This window comes from Sminthopsis crassicaudata, chromosome 3 (genome assembly GCF_048593235.1).
Source record: "Sminthopsis crassicaudata isolate SCR6 chromosome 3, ASM4859323v1, whole genome shotgun sequence".
NCBI lineage: Eukaryota > Metazoa > Chordata > Mammalia > Dasyuromorphia > Dasyuridae > Sminthopsis > Sminthopsis crassicaudata.
This window is the reverse complement of record NC_133619.1, coordinates 488,243,493-488,258,871: the sequence shown is the minus strand read 5'-3', so window position 1 is coordinate 488,258,871 and position 15,379 is coordinate 488,243,493. Positions and strand designations below refer to the sequence as shown.

Below are 15,379 nucleotides of genomic sequence, written 5' to 3'. Positions count from 1 at the left end.
TTGCCTTGAAAATGTTGTGGATTTTTTCTATTTAGGATTTTCTTTTCCCCAATTACATGTAAAAACAATTTTTAACATTCATAAAACTTTGAATTCAAATTCTTTCCCTTCCTTCCTCCCTGCCCTCATCACCCCATTAAGAAGGCTAGCAATTTGATATAGGTTATATACATGTAGTCATATAAAACATTTCCATATTGTGAAAGAAAACCTAGACCAAGACAAAACCCCCAAGAAAAATAAAAGTAAAAAAAGTATGCTTCATTCTACGTTCAGACACCATCAGTTCTTTTGCATTTTTTCATTATGAGATCTTCAGAATAATCTTAGATCATTGCATTGCTGAGAATAGCTAAGTCATTCACAGCTGATTATCTTACAATATTGCTTTTACTTTGTATATAGTATATTTAACTTAGCATCAGCTCATGTAAATCTTTCCCAGGTTTTTCTGAGAGTATCTTGCTCATCATTTTTTTAAAAAGTTTTTTCTTTTTTTTTTTTTCCCTCTTAAAGCTTTTTATTTTCAAAACATATGCACAGATAATTTCCCAACATTGAACCCTGCAAAACCCTGCATTCCAAATTTTCTCCCCCTTTTCCCACTCCCTCCCCCAGATGGCAAGCAACCCAACATATGTTAAATATGTTTAAAAATATATGTTAAATCCAATATATGTACACGTATTTATACAATTATCTTGCTACACAAGAAAAATCAGATCAAAAAGGGAAACAAATGAGAAGGAAAACAAAATGCAAGCAAACCACAACAAAAAGAGTGAAAATGCTGTGTTGTGATCCACAATCAATTCCTTTAGTCCTCTCTCTGGATGTAGATGACCCAATGTAAGAACTGGCCTCAATCATCTCATTGTTAAAAAAATATTCATCATTTCTTAAGCACAATCACATATCACAATTCAGCTATTCCTTAATTGATGGGTGTCCTCTCAATTTCATATAGATCCTTTTCCTATTTGGTTTTTTTTTTCTTTCTTTCTTTTTTGGATACAGACCTAGTAGTGATCAAAGAATATGCAAGGTCTTATAGACCTTTGGGGATAGCTCCAAATTGTTGTACAGAATAGTTGAATCACTTCACAACTCTACCAATAATGCATTAATTCTTTCTTTCCTTGTTTTCTTGTGCTTTTTTGGCAAGACAATTGGGGTTAAGTTTCTTGCCCAGGACTACATAGTTAGGAATTGTTAAGTGTTTGAGGCCAAATTTGAACTCAGATCCTTCACACTACAGGCCCAGTGCTCTATTCACTGGACAATCTAGCTGCCCTATATGTCTCATTTTTCCAACATCTCTTCTAACATTTGTCAATTTCTTTTTCTCCTCTCAGCCAATGCAATAGATATGAGGAAGTACCTCAAAATTATTTTAATTTGCATTTTTCCAATCAATAGTGAGTTAGAACATTTTTTTCAAATGGCTATAATTAGCTTTGATTACTTCATCTGAAAAATGTAGATATCTTTTGCTCGTTTATTAATTGGGGAATGACTCTTATTTTTATAAATCTGACTCAGTTCTCTATAGGTTTGTGAAATAAAGCCTTTAACTTGCTCCGCAATTTTTTTTCTTATTTGCTATTACATCCCCTATTTCCCCCATAATATCCCCCCCCCCATTTATTCTGTTTTCACTCTCATCATCTCCCTCTTCATCCCCATTCCCTTACTTCCTTCCACTCCCATTTTCTTACAGGGTAAGATAGATTTCTAAGTACAGTGAAGTAGTTTTGTTATTCTCTCTCTGAGCTAATTCTAATAAGAGTAAGGTTCACTCATTCTTCTTCATCATCCCCCTTTCCCCCTCCATTGTGAAAGCTTTTTCTTGCCTCTTTTTTGTAAGATAATTTACCTCATTCCACTTCTCCCTTTTCCCTTTTTTCTGAGTGTTTTCCTCTCTCACACTTTAGGTTTTGTTTTTTTTTTGTTTTGTTTTTTAGCTATCTCTTCATATTCAGCTCACAGCTGTGACCTCCTCTATCTATGTATATTTCCTCAAACTGTCCTAATAATGAGAAAGTTGTTATGAGTTGCAAGTACCAACTTTCTATGGAGAAATGTAAACAGTTTAACTTTAAGTCCTTTATGATTTTCCTTTCCTGTTTACCTTTTTATGCTTCTTTTGAGTCTTGTTTTTGAAAGTCACATTTTCTATTCAGCTCTGATTTTTTTCATTAAAAATGCTTGAAAATCCTCTATTTCATGAAATGTCCATTCCCCCCCCTAAAGGATTATTAATCACTTTTGCTAGATACATGATAATTGGTTATAATCATAACTCCTTTGCCTTTTGTAATATATTACAAGCTCTCTGATCCTTTCATATAGAAGTTGCTAAATCATGTGTTATCTTGACTATGACTACTTGACTTGTTTCTTTCTGGCTACATACAATTTTTTCTCATTGACTTGAGAGCTCTAAAATTTGACTATAATATTTCTGGGAGTTTTCATTTTAGAATATCTTTAGGAGATCATTGGTAGATGCTTTCAATTTCTATTTTAACCTCTGATTCTAGAATATTAAGGTAGTTTTCCTTAATGACATCTTGAAAAATGATGTCTAGGATTATGGCTTTCAGGTAGTCTGATAATTTTTAAATTATCTCACTTGGATCTCTTTTCCAGCTTAGCTTTTTTTCCAATGAGATATTTCACATTGTCTTTAATTTTTGTTGTTGTTGTTGTTGTTGATTTCTTATAAAGTCAGTAGCTTCCATTTGCTCAATTCTAATTTTTAAGGAATTAATTTCTTCAGTAAGTTTTTGCGCCTCTTTTTCCATTTGATCAATTTTGCTTTTTAAGGCATTCTTTTCCTCATTGGCTTTTTGTACCATTTTTGCTGTTTGGCCTAGTCTATTTTTGAAGGTGGCATTTTCTAAAGTACTTTTTGTGTTTCTTTTATTAAACTATTAACTCATTTTTTATGATCTTAGAATTTTTTTCTTGAAAAGATTTTCACTCTCATTTTTCTTTCAAATTTTTCTTCTACCTCTCTTATTTGATTTTCAGAATCCTTTTTGAGCTCTTGTGTGGCCTGAGGCAAATTCATGTTTTTCTTACTTATATTTTCTTAGAGGCTTTGGATGTAGAAGCTTTGACTTTGTTATCTTCTGAGTATTCATTTTGATTTTCCTTGTTAGGATAGTAACTTTTACGATCAGGAATTTTTTCTGTTGTCTTTTCATTTTCCCAGCTTATTCCTTAATTTTTAACCCTTTGTTAAAGTGAGATTCTGCTTTCTGGGTGGGGCATGCTGTCCAAGCTTCAGGGGTTTTGTGCAGCAGTTTTCCAAAATACTTCTAGGGATCTGTATGTTTTTCAGTTCTTTCAAGATGGTTTGAACTAAGTGAATCTGTGTTTACTACTCTCCTGGCCTCTGCTCTAGTCTGTGAGCCATCACAAGCATTCTTTTCTGCTATGTGGAACTATGATAAAGGTCCCCACTCCACTATGTCCACAAGCTGGAGTGTGCAAATGATCCTCGTCATCCTGGGACTGACATCCAGAACTGGATCTAGATTCAAGTATGGGCAAAGCAACAGAGTCCTACCTCAAGTCTTACAAAGAGACCCCAAAATCTCTTTCTGATCAGTTGTTCAACTGAGACCTCCAGGAGCAGCTGTTGCCATCAGTGACTCCCAAGTTCTGCTCCTGGTTTATTGAGGCCTGGTCTGTGCTTCCCTCTCACACAGGATCAACAGACTTTTCCTTCTTATCATCTAAGTTGTCTTTGCCAGAAAATTATTTCATCCCACCTTTTGGGGGATTCTGCTGCTCTAGAGTTGTTTTTTAGCACTATTTAAGGATTTTCCGAGGGATTTTGTGGAGAACTCATGTGAGTTTCTATCTTTTTTTTCTCTGCTGTTTTGGCTCTGCCTCCCATGAAAATGTTATTACCACAAGTTTCTCTGATAAAGGCCTCATTTCTCAAATATATACTAAGAATAGATGTATAAATTTTAAAACATAATAATAAATAATAAATTTATAAAAATAAAAACCATTCTCCAATTGATATGGTCAAAGAACATTAGCAAGTAGTTTTCAGAAAAAGAAGTCAAGGCTATATATAAGCATATTAAAATGTTCTGAATCACTTTTGATTAGAGAAGGACATTTTAAAAATTTAACCCTTAAGTATTACCTCACACATGTTGGAAATGACAGGTGCTGAAGGGGAGTGTGTGTATGGGGGCAATATGTAAACTAGTGAATGTAGTGAATTGCTTCAGTCATTCTGCAGAACAATTTGGAACTAGGACCAAAGATCTAGGAAACTATGCATATCCTTTGATCCAGCAATACCACAACTAGGCCTGTATCTCTTAAGAGATTAAAAAAAAAGGAAAATATAAATAAAGATATTTATATCAGTTCTTTTTGTGGTGTCAAAGAATTAGAAATCAAGGGGATCTCGTTAATTGGGCAATGGCTGAACAAATTGTAGCATATAATTGTGATAGAGTACTATTGTGCTATGAGAAATGACAAGAGAGATGGTTTCAGAAAAATAAGGCAAGACCTATATGAATTGATGCAGAGTAAAGTAAAAATAACCATTGTGCACAGTAACAGCAATGTTGTAGTGATGATCAACTATAAGACTTGGCAACTCTGATCAATATAGTGATCCAACACTTTGTTGGTGAAATTGTGAATGAATCCAACTATTCTGGAGAGCAATTTGGAACTATGCTCAAAAAGTTATCAAACTGTGCATATCCTTTGAGCCAGCAGTATTACTACTGGGCTTATATCCCAAAGAGATGTTAAAGAAGGGAAAGGGACCCACATGTGCAAAAATGTTTGTGGCAGCCCTTTTTGTTTTGTTTTTTTTTTTTGTTTGTTTGTTTATTATTATTATAGCTTCTTATTTACAAAACATATGCATTGGTAATTTTTCAACATTGACCCTTGCAAAGCCTTCTGTTTCAACTTTTCCTCTCCTTCTCCCCGCCCCCTCCCCTACATGGCAAGTAGTCCAATACATGTTAAATATGTTAAAGTATATGTTAAATCCAATATATGTATACATATTTATACAGTTATCTTGCTGCACAAGGAATATCGGATCTAGAAAGAAAGAAAAAAACCTGAGAAGGAAACAAAAATGCAAGCAAACAATAACAGAAAGAGTGGAAATGTATGTTGTGGTCCACACTTATTTCCCATAGTTCTCTCTCTGGGTATAGCTGATTCTCTCCTTTACTGAACAATTGGAACTGGTTTGAATCATCTCATTGTTGAAGAGAGCCACATCCATTAGAGTTGATCATCGTATAATCTTGTTGTTGCCATGTACAATGATCTCCTGGTTCTGCTCATTTCACTGAGCATCAGTTTATGTAAGTCTCTGTATCTTACAACATCCTGCTGATCATTTCTTAAAGAACAATAATATGCCATAACACTCATATACCACAGTTTATTCAGCCATTCTCCAATTCATGGGCATCCATTCAGTTTCCATGCCTGGAGAGACTTCCATGAATTGATGCTGAGTGAAATGAACAGAACCAGGAGTTCATTGTACACGGCAACAAGAAGATTATACGATGATCAACTCTGATGGATGTGGCTTCAACAATGAGATGATTCAAACCAGTTCCAATTGTTCAGTAAAGAAGAGAATCAGCTACACCCAGAGAGAGAGAACTACGAGAAATGAGTATGGACTACAACATAGCACTTTTACTCTTTCTGTTATTGTTTGCTTACATTCTTGTTTTCTTTCTCAAGTTTTTTCCTTTCTTTCTAGATCTGATTTTCCTTATGCAAAAGATAACTGTATAAATATGTATGCGTATATTGAATTTAACATATGCTTTAACATATTTAACATGTATTGGACTACTTGCCATGTAGGGAAGTGGGTAGGGAGAAGGAGGGGAAACTTAAAAACAGAAGGTTTTGCAAGGGTCAATGTTGAAAAATTATCCATGCATATGTTTTGTAAATAAGAAGCTATAAAATATTAAAAAAAAAATAAAAAATAGTGATCCCAGATAGTTCCAAAAAGATTAATGATGAAAAAATGCTATGAACCTCCAGAGAGACATAACTGATAGACTCCAAGTGAAAATTGAAAAATATTTTTCTCTTTTTATTTTCTTGCTTTTTTAAAAATATGGCTAATATAGAAATATTTGTATGATTTCACATGTACAACTGATATAATTTTGCTTGCTTCTTCAGTGTGAGGGGAGGGTGTGGGAAGCGGGAGAGAATCTGAAACTTAAAATTTAAATTTTAAAATTAAATTTAAAACTTCAGAAAACAAGTGCTAAAAGTAAATAATAAATTTTTAAACTCATAAAATATTATAGATCATATGATAACTTATGAGTTATCACATATATAAGCAACCAAAGAGTGTCTTGAATTTAATAGTTTTGTAAGTCCTTGAGATATACCATATACCAAAAAATAAATTTTAACCATTCAAGAAATATACTGAATTTTGATTATATATTTTTTAAATGCTGAAAATGTTGGATGTTTTCTTATTTAAAACACTAAGAGAAAAAAAGAGGGATAAATGGAACAAGTCTTAAAATTTAAAAAAAAAATTTTTTTGCAAATTCTGTCAGCTCTTTGCTGTCTGCAAGTTGTATTTATTTACACTTCATCTTCTGCTACTCAAAACAAATTGATATTTTTATATATACCATAAAGTATAAGCATATTAGACTAAGGAAAATGGTAATAGGCAAGGTAATAAAAAAAATCATACTAAACAAAAACACCTTTAAAAAACTAACAATTAAATTGTTACTATTTAGATTATGCATTACCAGATACCAACCCTTTCATCAACATAAAAGCTGGCCTTCAAGATCTCTCTGGGATTCAAGTCCCTCTTGAAGAGATTCATATCAAGGGAAGAATAATGGACTTCATAGCCCAGGTATGGCATGTATTGTTGTGTTGTATTTAATAAATAACACTGTAACAGCTAGATCTTCTTAATTTTATTACATTGTGGTGAGCTCTTTGAAATGTATAGTTTTCTAAAACTAAATTAGTATTTAAATAGTTACATACATTGTTGGGTCCTGACACTAATTGCCTGATTCTCTATAACTTTAAAAAACTCTTATGATAATAAGAAACTTAGGATCACATAATCATAGTCACAGTACCTCAGAATTAGAAGGGACTTCAGGGGCAATCTAGTCTAGTCTGTACCTCACCATAAAACACCTTTATTTCATCAATGACAAATGATTATCCAACTTTTACTTAAAGACCACTAGTAAGAGGACACTCATTTACTTCCCAAAAGATCCCATTTTAGTATTTGGCATCTCTAATCTTGGGAATTTTTTTTTAATTAAAGCTTTTTATTTTCAAAACATATGTATGGATAATTTTCAAAATTTACCCTTGCAAAACCTTGTGTTCCGAATTTTTTCCCTCCCTTTTACTCACCCCTCCCTTAGACAGTAAGTAATTCAATATATGTTAAGCATGTGCAATTCTTCTATATGTATTTCCACAATTATCCACATAAGAAAAATATTTCCACATAATTCCACATAAGAAAAATCAGATTAAAAAGGGAAAAAATGAGAAAGAAACCAAAATGCAAGCAAACAACAATAAAAAGAGTGAAAATGCTATGTTGTGATCCATATTCAGTTCCCAGAGTTCTCTCTCTGGGCGTAGATGGTTCTCATCATCACGAGACTATTGGAACTGGCCTGAATCATCTCATTATAGAAAAACCACGCCCATCATAATTGATCATCATATAATCTTGTTGCCATGTACAATGATCTCTTGGTTCTGTTCACTTCACTTACCATCAGTTCATGGAAGTCTCTCCAGGCCTCTCTGAAATCATCCTGCTTTATAGAACAATAATATTCCATAATATGCATATACCATAAATTATTCAGCCATTCTCCAATTGATGGGCATCCACTTAATTCCCAGTTTCTTGCCACTAAAAGAAAAAAGCTGCCATAATCTTAGGAAATTTTTTCTTAAATCAAGCCTTAATCTGTCTCTCTGCAGCTTCCACCCATCCTAACAGAACAAGTTTAAACATCTACTTAAAAGCTCATCAGAGACTTGAAGCCTATTATTATTATTATTAGCCTCTAAGTCTCTTTTCCAAGCTACATTTTCAAATTTCCTTCAACAAGTTCTTCAGTAGTGTGGCTTTTCCAATGCTATCACAATCCTGTTTGCTCTTTATTAGACATATTCTGGTTTGTCTACCTCTTCCTAAAATATGGTGTCTATAACTGAGCATGATATTCTATATGGGGTCTGATCAGAACAGAAATTTAGTAGGATTATCACCTAGTCCTGCATAGTCTGCCTTTCTTAAAACAAACAAAAAAACAAAAACAAACAAACAAACAAACAAAAAAAAAAACCCAGAACCTAAAATCATATTAACTTTTTCTGCTTGTCATATTAACCATTTGAATCATGGTTAATTTAGTCTGTTTAAATTCCCTAATCCTTTTCATGGGCAGATAAATGGTACAATGGATAGAGTTCCAGGCCTGGAATCAGAAACTTAACTTTCTGAGTTCAAATCTGACATCAAGCATTTACTTACTAGTTGTGTGACCCTGGGTAGTCACTTGGTCCTATTTGCCTCAGTCTCTTCATCTGTCAAATGATTTGAAGAAAGAAATGACAAACCACTCCAGTATCTTTGCCAAGAAAATCTCAAAAAGGGTCACAAAGAATCTAACAAAACTGAAACAAGTGAACAACAAATCCTTTTTATAGGAATGTTATCTAGTATCACCAGTCCTGTAATTATGAAGATGATTCTTTTGAATAAAAATGTAGATTGGGGCACAGCCAAGATGGCAGAGGAAAGACAGAGATCCATCTGGGCTCTTGCAAATGTTTCTCCAAGAAACATTAAGATAATGCCTCAAAATGAATTTTGAATTGGCAAAATCAACAAAGTAAATCATTTTTCCAGCCCAAAACACCTTAAACGATTGATAGGAAAGATCTATCTCTGCAGAGTGAAAGTGGAACACTTTCCTCACAAGCCAAGAGCAGGCTTTGGAGGTAGCTGAATTCATGCTCCCAGCCCATAGATAGTAAAGAGGTTGGACTACTAGTCAAAAGGAAATTATAGGGAACTCTTTCCTAGCACTAGGATCAGGATTCTGTTGCATTGCCCATATGTAATTCTAGATCATGGTGTCAGAGAAAAGAGGAATAATACTAGCAGGAGCCAGGACACAGTACCAGGATAGAAAAGAGTAGTTGTAATTACTCACACACTAAACTCACATACTTTCTCTAGTGAGTAACTAGAAGATAGGCCAGGGGAGGAGTGACCACATATCTTATTAGATCATACTACCTTGAAAGAACTAAAATTTTGCAAACCATAAGAACTAGAATCTGAAAACAACATGATGTAAAATCTGAAGATTGGGCCTTCCAACACTCAGTAAGATCTCAGTTTAGCTAAAAGTCAAGAAATAGGCTGAAAAAAATGAAAAGACAACAATAAAGAAAGTTACTTTGAAAAGATTAAAGCACAAACTCAGAAGGACAAAACTGTCAAAACAGCTACATGCAAAATGTCAAAAAAAATGAATTGGTCTCAGGGCCAAAAGGAATTCTTGGAGAGATCCAGAAAGATTTTAAAAATCAAAATTTCAGAAATAGAGGAAAAATTGGGAAAAGAATGTGATACTAGAAAATCATGAAAAGAGAGTCAGTAGTTTTGTAAAGGAGGTTCAAAAACTTACTGATTAGAATTGGGCAAGTGGAAATGATTTGACATAAAGAAATAATAAAACAAAATCAAAAGAATGAAAAAATATAAGAAAATATGAAAGATCTCATTGGAAAAAACAAATAACCTGGGAAAAAAGGATTTAGGAAAGATAATTATTGGACCATCAGAAAGGAAGCCATGATCAAAAAAAAAAAAAAAAAAAAGAGCCAAGAAATCATCTTTCAAGAAATTATCAACAAAAATTGCCCTCATATTTTAGAACCAGATAATAAAATGGAAATTGAAAGAATCTAGCAATTACCCTTTAAAGGGAAAACTCTCAGACCAAATTCCAGACCTCCCAAATCAAGGAGAAAATATCGCTAGCAAATAGAAAGAAAGAAATCAAGGATTACCACAAGGAACCACAGTTAGGATTTATCATTTTCTATATTAAAGATCAGAGGGCCTGGAAGGTGATATTCCAGAGGGTAAAAAAGCTAGCAATACAACCAAAAATGACATATCTAGCAAAACTGATTATAATTCAGAGGGCAAATGGATATTCTGTGAAACAGAAGATTTTTTGAACATTCTTGATGAAAAGACCAGAGATGAATAGAAAATCTGATTGTCAAAAACAAGATTAAAGAGATATATAAAAAGGTAAACATAAAAGAAAGGATACAATAGGAGTAAATTGTTGACATTCCTACATAGGAAAATGTTACTTGTAACTCCTAAGAACTTTATTGTTATTAGGGCAGTAAATAGGGGTGGCTAAGTAGCTCAGTGGATAGAGCACCAGCCCTGAAGTCAGGAGATAGAGCACCAGCCCTGAAGTCAGAAGGACCTGAATTCAAATCTGATCTTAGACACTTAACACTTCCCAGCTGTGTGTCCCGGGCACTCACTTACCCCTTCAGCCTCTAGCCACCACAAAGGTGGACTTTGGAATGAATCTGTCTCTTAGTCCCTCTGAGTCTGTACCAGTCTTTCTCAAAGTATAGGAAGGAGAGCCACCCAGGAGCCTGATCAAAGATGGAATGTCTCTCTGAGTCTGAGGCTTATGCTCCTGCCTCCAGCCTTCTGTCTTCTCTGGCTCTGACTCTGGCTGAGTTTGTCCCAGCTTATATGCTCTCTTATAATTACATTATCATAGGTGTGAATCTTGTAGAACTATAGTAAGTACTAAGTACATGTACTGAATTAGAGAACTATTTATCACCATTCAGCACCTCTATAGTCTAATTGATGACCTTTTGAGAGTTGCCATGCTGAAAAATTGGTGACCAGGCTAGTAACGTATCTTTCTAAACTTAGCTACACTTGACTTCAGATGTCAAACACCTAGACCCTTGCTAGACTCAGTTTTTCCAGCATGGAAGGACTTACGAGTATTTGTACTCTGTTGTTGTTATCACCTTCAAAAATCCAGGGTCACCTTCATGTCATAATGAGACATTGTAAAAATAACTTCAGTAGAGAAAATTATTCATACTTTAAAACAAAACAAAAAGTCTTTTAGTTGAATTTATGGCTGGGCTTTTAGCCCATAGAGTGTCCTTGACCCACAAACAGAAGTCTACATAGTTTTGATTTGGTACTTTCCTTGTTCATTTTTACTCTTGAGTTGGAAATATTTCTTCTTGGAATGAGATCAGTATTTGTATCTTATTAATTTCATGGCTTCTGCCAAGGATATAAGTCTTATTCTGAAATGAAAGGGACTAAGATGCCAAACTCTTTTTCAAATAGCCTTGTTACATCATTGGATATTAATACAATTTCTATCCCAGCAAAAGTACCTTTTTCTATCATTATTAAAAAACAAAATTATCAAGTAACAAATTAAGAGGACCACACAGTTATAATTCTTGACCTTTTTTTTTTTTAGCTTATAATCAAGCACACAGTAACATGAATACATATGTAAAAGAAATACACAAAATAGGACAACTACATCAAATCCAGTTGTGAATGGTTAGCAAAGCAGATGTGTTATATACAGCTCAAGGATAAATTTTTTTTTTTGATATGAGTACAATATAAGGATGAATATCAGGAAAAGCAACATGAGTGTATCAAATGTATCAACTACTGGAAGTAGTATAATCTGGAAATTGGGTAATCTATAGTTATTCTTAGTAAGGATTAACTGTGATTCAGATAGTGAATCAGTTTGCTTTTGTTTGGAGCCCTCTAGATTTTTTCTCTTTTTGAAAATCCAAATCATGTTTTCCCATCTCAAGTAAATCGTGTGATATCTCTCATCACAAATTATAAAATTATAGCTGGAATGTTTTTCTCCTCTTTCCCCATGAAGCTTTCTTTTCTTTTTAAAAAAATAAAAAGCTTTTATCCCAATTACTTTCAAAAAGAAGCTTTTATTAATGTTCCTTTCTTTTTTTCCATCTATCCCTTTCACTCCCCAATTATTCATTTGCTAAATAAATCCTTCATTGTAACAGATAAGTGTGGAAAGCAAAATAAATCACCATATTGGCCAAGTCTGGAAATTATTCCCTTTTCCAGACCTCTAATTCATTACTTCTCTGCCAAAAGGTAGGAGACATATTTTACCATCAGTCCTCTGGAGTTCTGATAGGCCACTGCAACAATCAAACTTCTGAAGTATTTCAATATTGTTTTACTTGATCATATTTTAGTCATTTGATAAATCATTCTTCTTCTAACTCTGATTTTACTTCATTTTCTATCAATTCATACAAGTACGCCAAAATTTCTCTAATTTTTTATATTTATCATAGCATATAGCACAATAATATATGCCATAATTTGTTTACCAATTTGCAAGTCAATGGGCATATCCTTTCTTTTTCTTTTTTTTTTTTTTTTTTTTGCTGAGGCAATTGGGATTAAGTGACTTGCTCAAGGTCACACAGCCAGGAAGTGTTAAATGTCTGAGGTCAGATTTGAATTCAGGTCCTCCTGACTTCAGGGCTGGTGCTCTATCCACTGCGCCACCTAGCTACCCCCTGGGCATATCTTTTTAATCAATCAGTCAATAAATATTTACCAAGCACCTAGTATGAGTTGTGTTAAAGATACAGAAAAAGTCAAAAGATAGTTTTTGCTTTCCTTCCAGTACTTTGCTACTACAGAAAATTCTTCTAGAAATATTTTTATGTATGTGGCTCCACCTCATATTCAAGTTTTTTGTTTTATATATGCCTACCAGTGGTATCAAGACAGCCAAGTGTCATAATGGATAGAATGCTGGGCCAGGCATCAGGAAGACCTGAGTTCAAATTTCACTTCAGACACTTATTAGCTGTGTAACCTAGGCAAGTTACTTGACCCTGTTTGCCTCAGTTTCATGTATAAAATGTGGTATAAAAGGGAATAGAAGGGGCAGCTAGGTAGTGCAACTGATTGAGCACCAGCCCTGAAGTCAGGAAGGAGGACCTCTGTTCAAATCTACTCTCAGACAAAAAAAAAAAAAAAAAAAAAAAAAAAAAAAGCATATACAAAATTATTTATAGTGGCTCTATATCACTGGTGGCAAAGAATTAGAAATTGAGAGAATGCCCATCAATTGAGAAATGGCTGAACAAGTTGTTGTATTTAATGTAATGGAATATTATTGTGCTGAAAAAAATGATGAGCAGGCAATTTCAGAAAAACTTGGAAAGATTTATATGAACTGATGCAAAGTGAAGTAAGCAGAACTAGGAGACAATTGTACAAGATAGCAGCTATGTTGTACAATGATCAACTATGAATGACTTTGCTATTCTCAGCAATACAATGATCTAAAACAATTCCAAATATCTTATTAGGAAAATTATTGTTCACATCCAAAGAACTGATAGAGTCTAAATGCGAATCAAAACCTATTAGTTTTACTTAATTTATTTTTTAATTTTTAAAAAATCATCTCATTGTTGAAAAGAGCCATGTCCACATGGTTGTGCTTATATAAGCTATGTCAAATTGCTTATTGTCTTAGGGAGGGGAAAGTGAAAAAGAAAGGGAGAAAATTTGGAACTCAAAATTTTTAAATGGATGTTAAAATTTGTCTTTACATGTTCTAAGAAAAAAATAAAATACTATTTAAAAAGACAAAAAGGAGGGGGGAAAACTTCCCTCTCATATTTTTTGACCTTTATAAGTTTCCAAGGATCAAGGATGGCAGTTCAGCCACGACATCTACCTGTTCATTCTGTACTCCTAATGTAGTTTGTGCAGACTTGGTAACCTGAACCCATTAATGAAAGCCATATGTACTCTTATCATCTCACGTCTTGATATTTGATGCTTTAGTCCAGGATTTTTCAAACCATAGTATGAGGAATTCTACAATTCTATCTTTTAGAGTTCCATAGGAGCTATTTTACAATACTTCTTAATAGAGTTAGAATTATGGATATAAAAAAAATTCACAGTACTGCTATGTGGTTTTTGGGTTTCCTCAATGAAATTACATATGCAGTTTAAAAAAATGCTATTTATTTCCACAATAACTAGATTATGAGCAACAATAATATGAAATAAGAATTTTATTACAATTCCTCACTTGTTTATTATAAAAGCTCACTTGTGTTATCTGTTTTTGTTATATTTTAATGCTTTACTTCCCCTTAATAGAGATATTTGACTATAAAACAATATAAAATTTTCCTCCTTATCATTTGTCACATATTTGATATATGTACATATAAATTTGGCAATTACAAATTTAATGCTTGAAGTTTCATTGCTTTAAAAAAATAATTTCTATGACTTAAATCTTTAAAACAAATGCCTTGAAAAATAGATAGCAGTTCTAGATTCATTAACATTAGATAAACTTCAAATTAAGATGAAAATATGTATAGGATTTAAGATATATATATATGACATATAAAGTAAAAAGTAAGCATAAACAATATATAGGATGGTAGAAATTCAAGTTAGAACCTTAAAGCTCATCTAATCTAAGATTATTATTTTTTAGATATGTGAATCCTCAGATATATGAATTAACTTGACCAGTTCACAGCAGTTCTAGCAAGTGGCAGAACTGAACCCAGAATCCTTTATAATCCTTTTTCTTAAGTTAAAAAAAAAGTCAAGCTTTAGTTTTTAATTTTCACTGTCATTTCTAAATATTTCCTACCACTTCTATATTTAACCTCCCCTTGTGAAAAAGAAAATCAAGCTGAGCATGATGGTAGCATACCTATAATCCTTGCAACTAAGCCTAGTAAATCACTTGAGTTCAGGAGTTCTTAGTTGTTTTTTGTTTTTAAATTAAAGCTTTTTATTTACAAAACATATGCATAAATAATTTTTCAACACTTACCCTTGCAAAACCTTCTGTTCCAAATTTTCCCCTCCTTCCTCCCAGCCCCTTCTCTAGATGGCAGGTAGTCCAATACATATTAAATGTTAACATATGTTAAACCCAATATATGTATACATATTTATACAATTATTTTGCTGCACAAGAAAAATGCGATCAAGAAGGGGAAAAAAAAACCTGAGAAAGAAAACAAAACATAAGCAAATAACAACAGAGAGAGTGAGAATGCTATGTTGTGGTCAGCTCCCACAGTTCTCTTCCTGGATATAGGTGGCTCTCATCATCACTTCACAAGTGGAACTGGTTTGAATTCTCTCATTGTTGAAGAGAGTCAC

The 15,379-nt window shown here is 33.3% G+C and overlaps 1 protein-coding gene across 9 annotated transcripts in view; it reads left to right on the top strand.

Moving 5' to 3' along the window:
* Window positions 1–15,379, top strand: part of PARP4 (poly(ADP-ribose) polymerase family member 4) — a 123,104-nt gene that overhangs the window by 41,224 nt on the left and 66,501 nt on the right. For all 9 annotated transcript variants that reach the window (XM_074303726.1, XM_074303723.1, XM_074303721.1 and 6 more), the window contains one exon: window positions 6,810–6,934. In XM_074303726.1, the coding sequence (XP_074159827.1) occupies window positions 6,810–6,934 (125 nt within the window). The remainder of the gene's footprint in view (window positions 1–6,809; window positions 6,935–15,379) is intronic.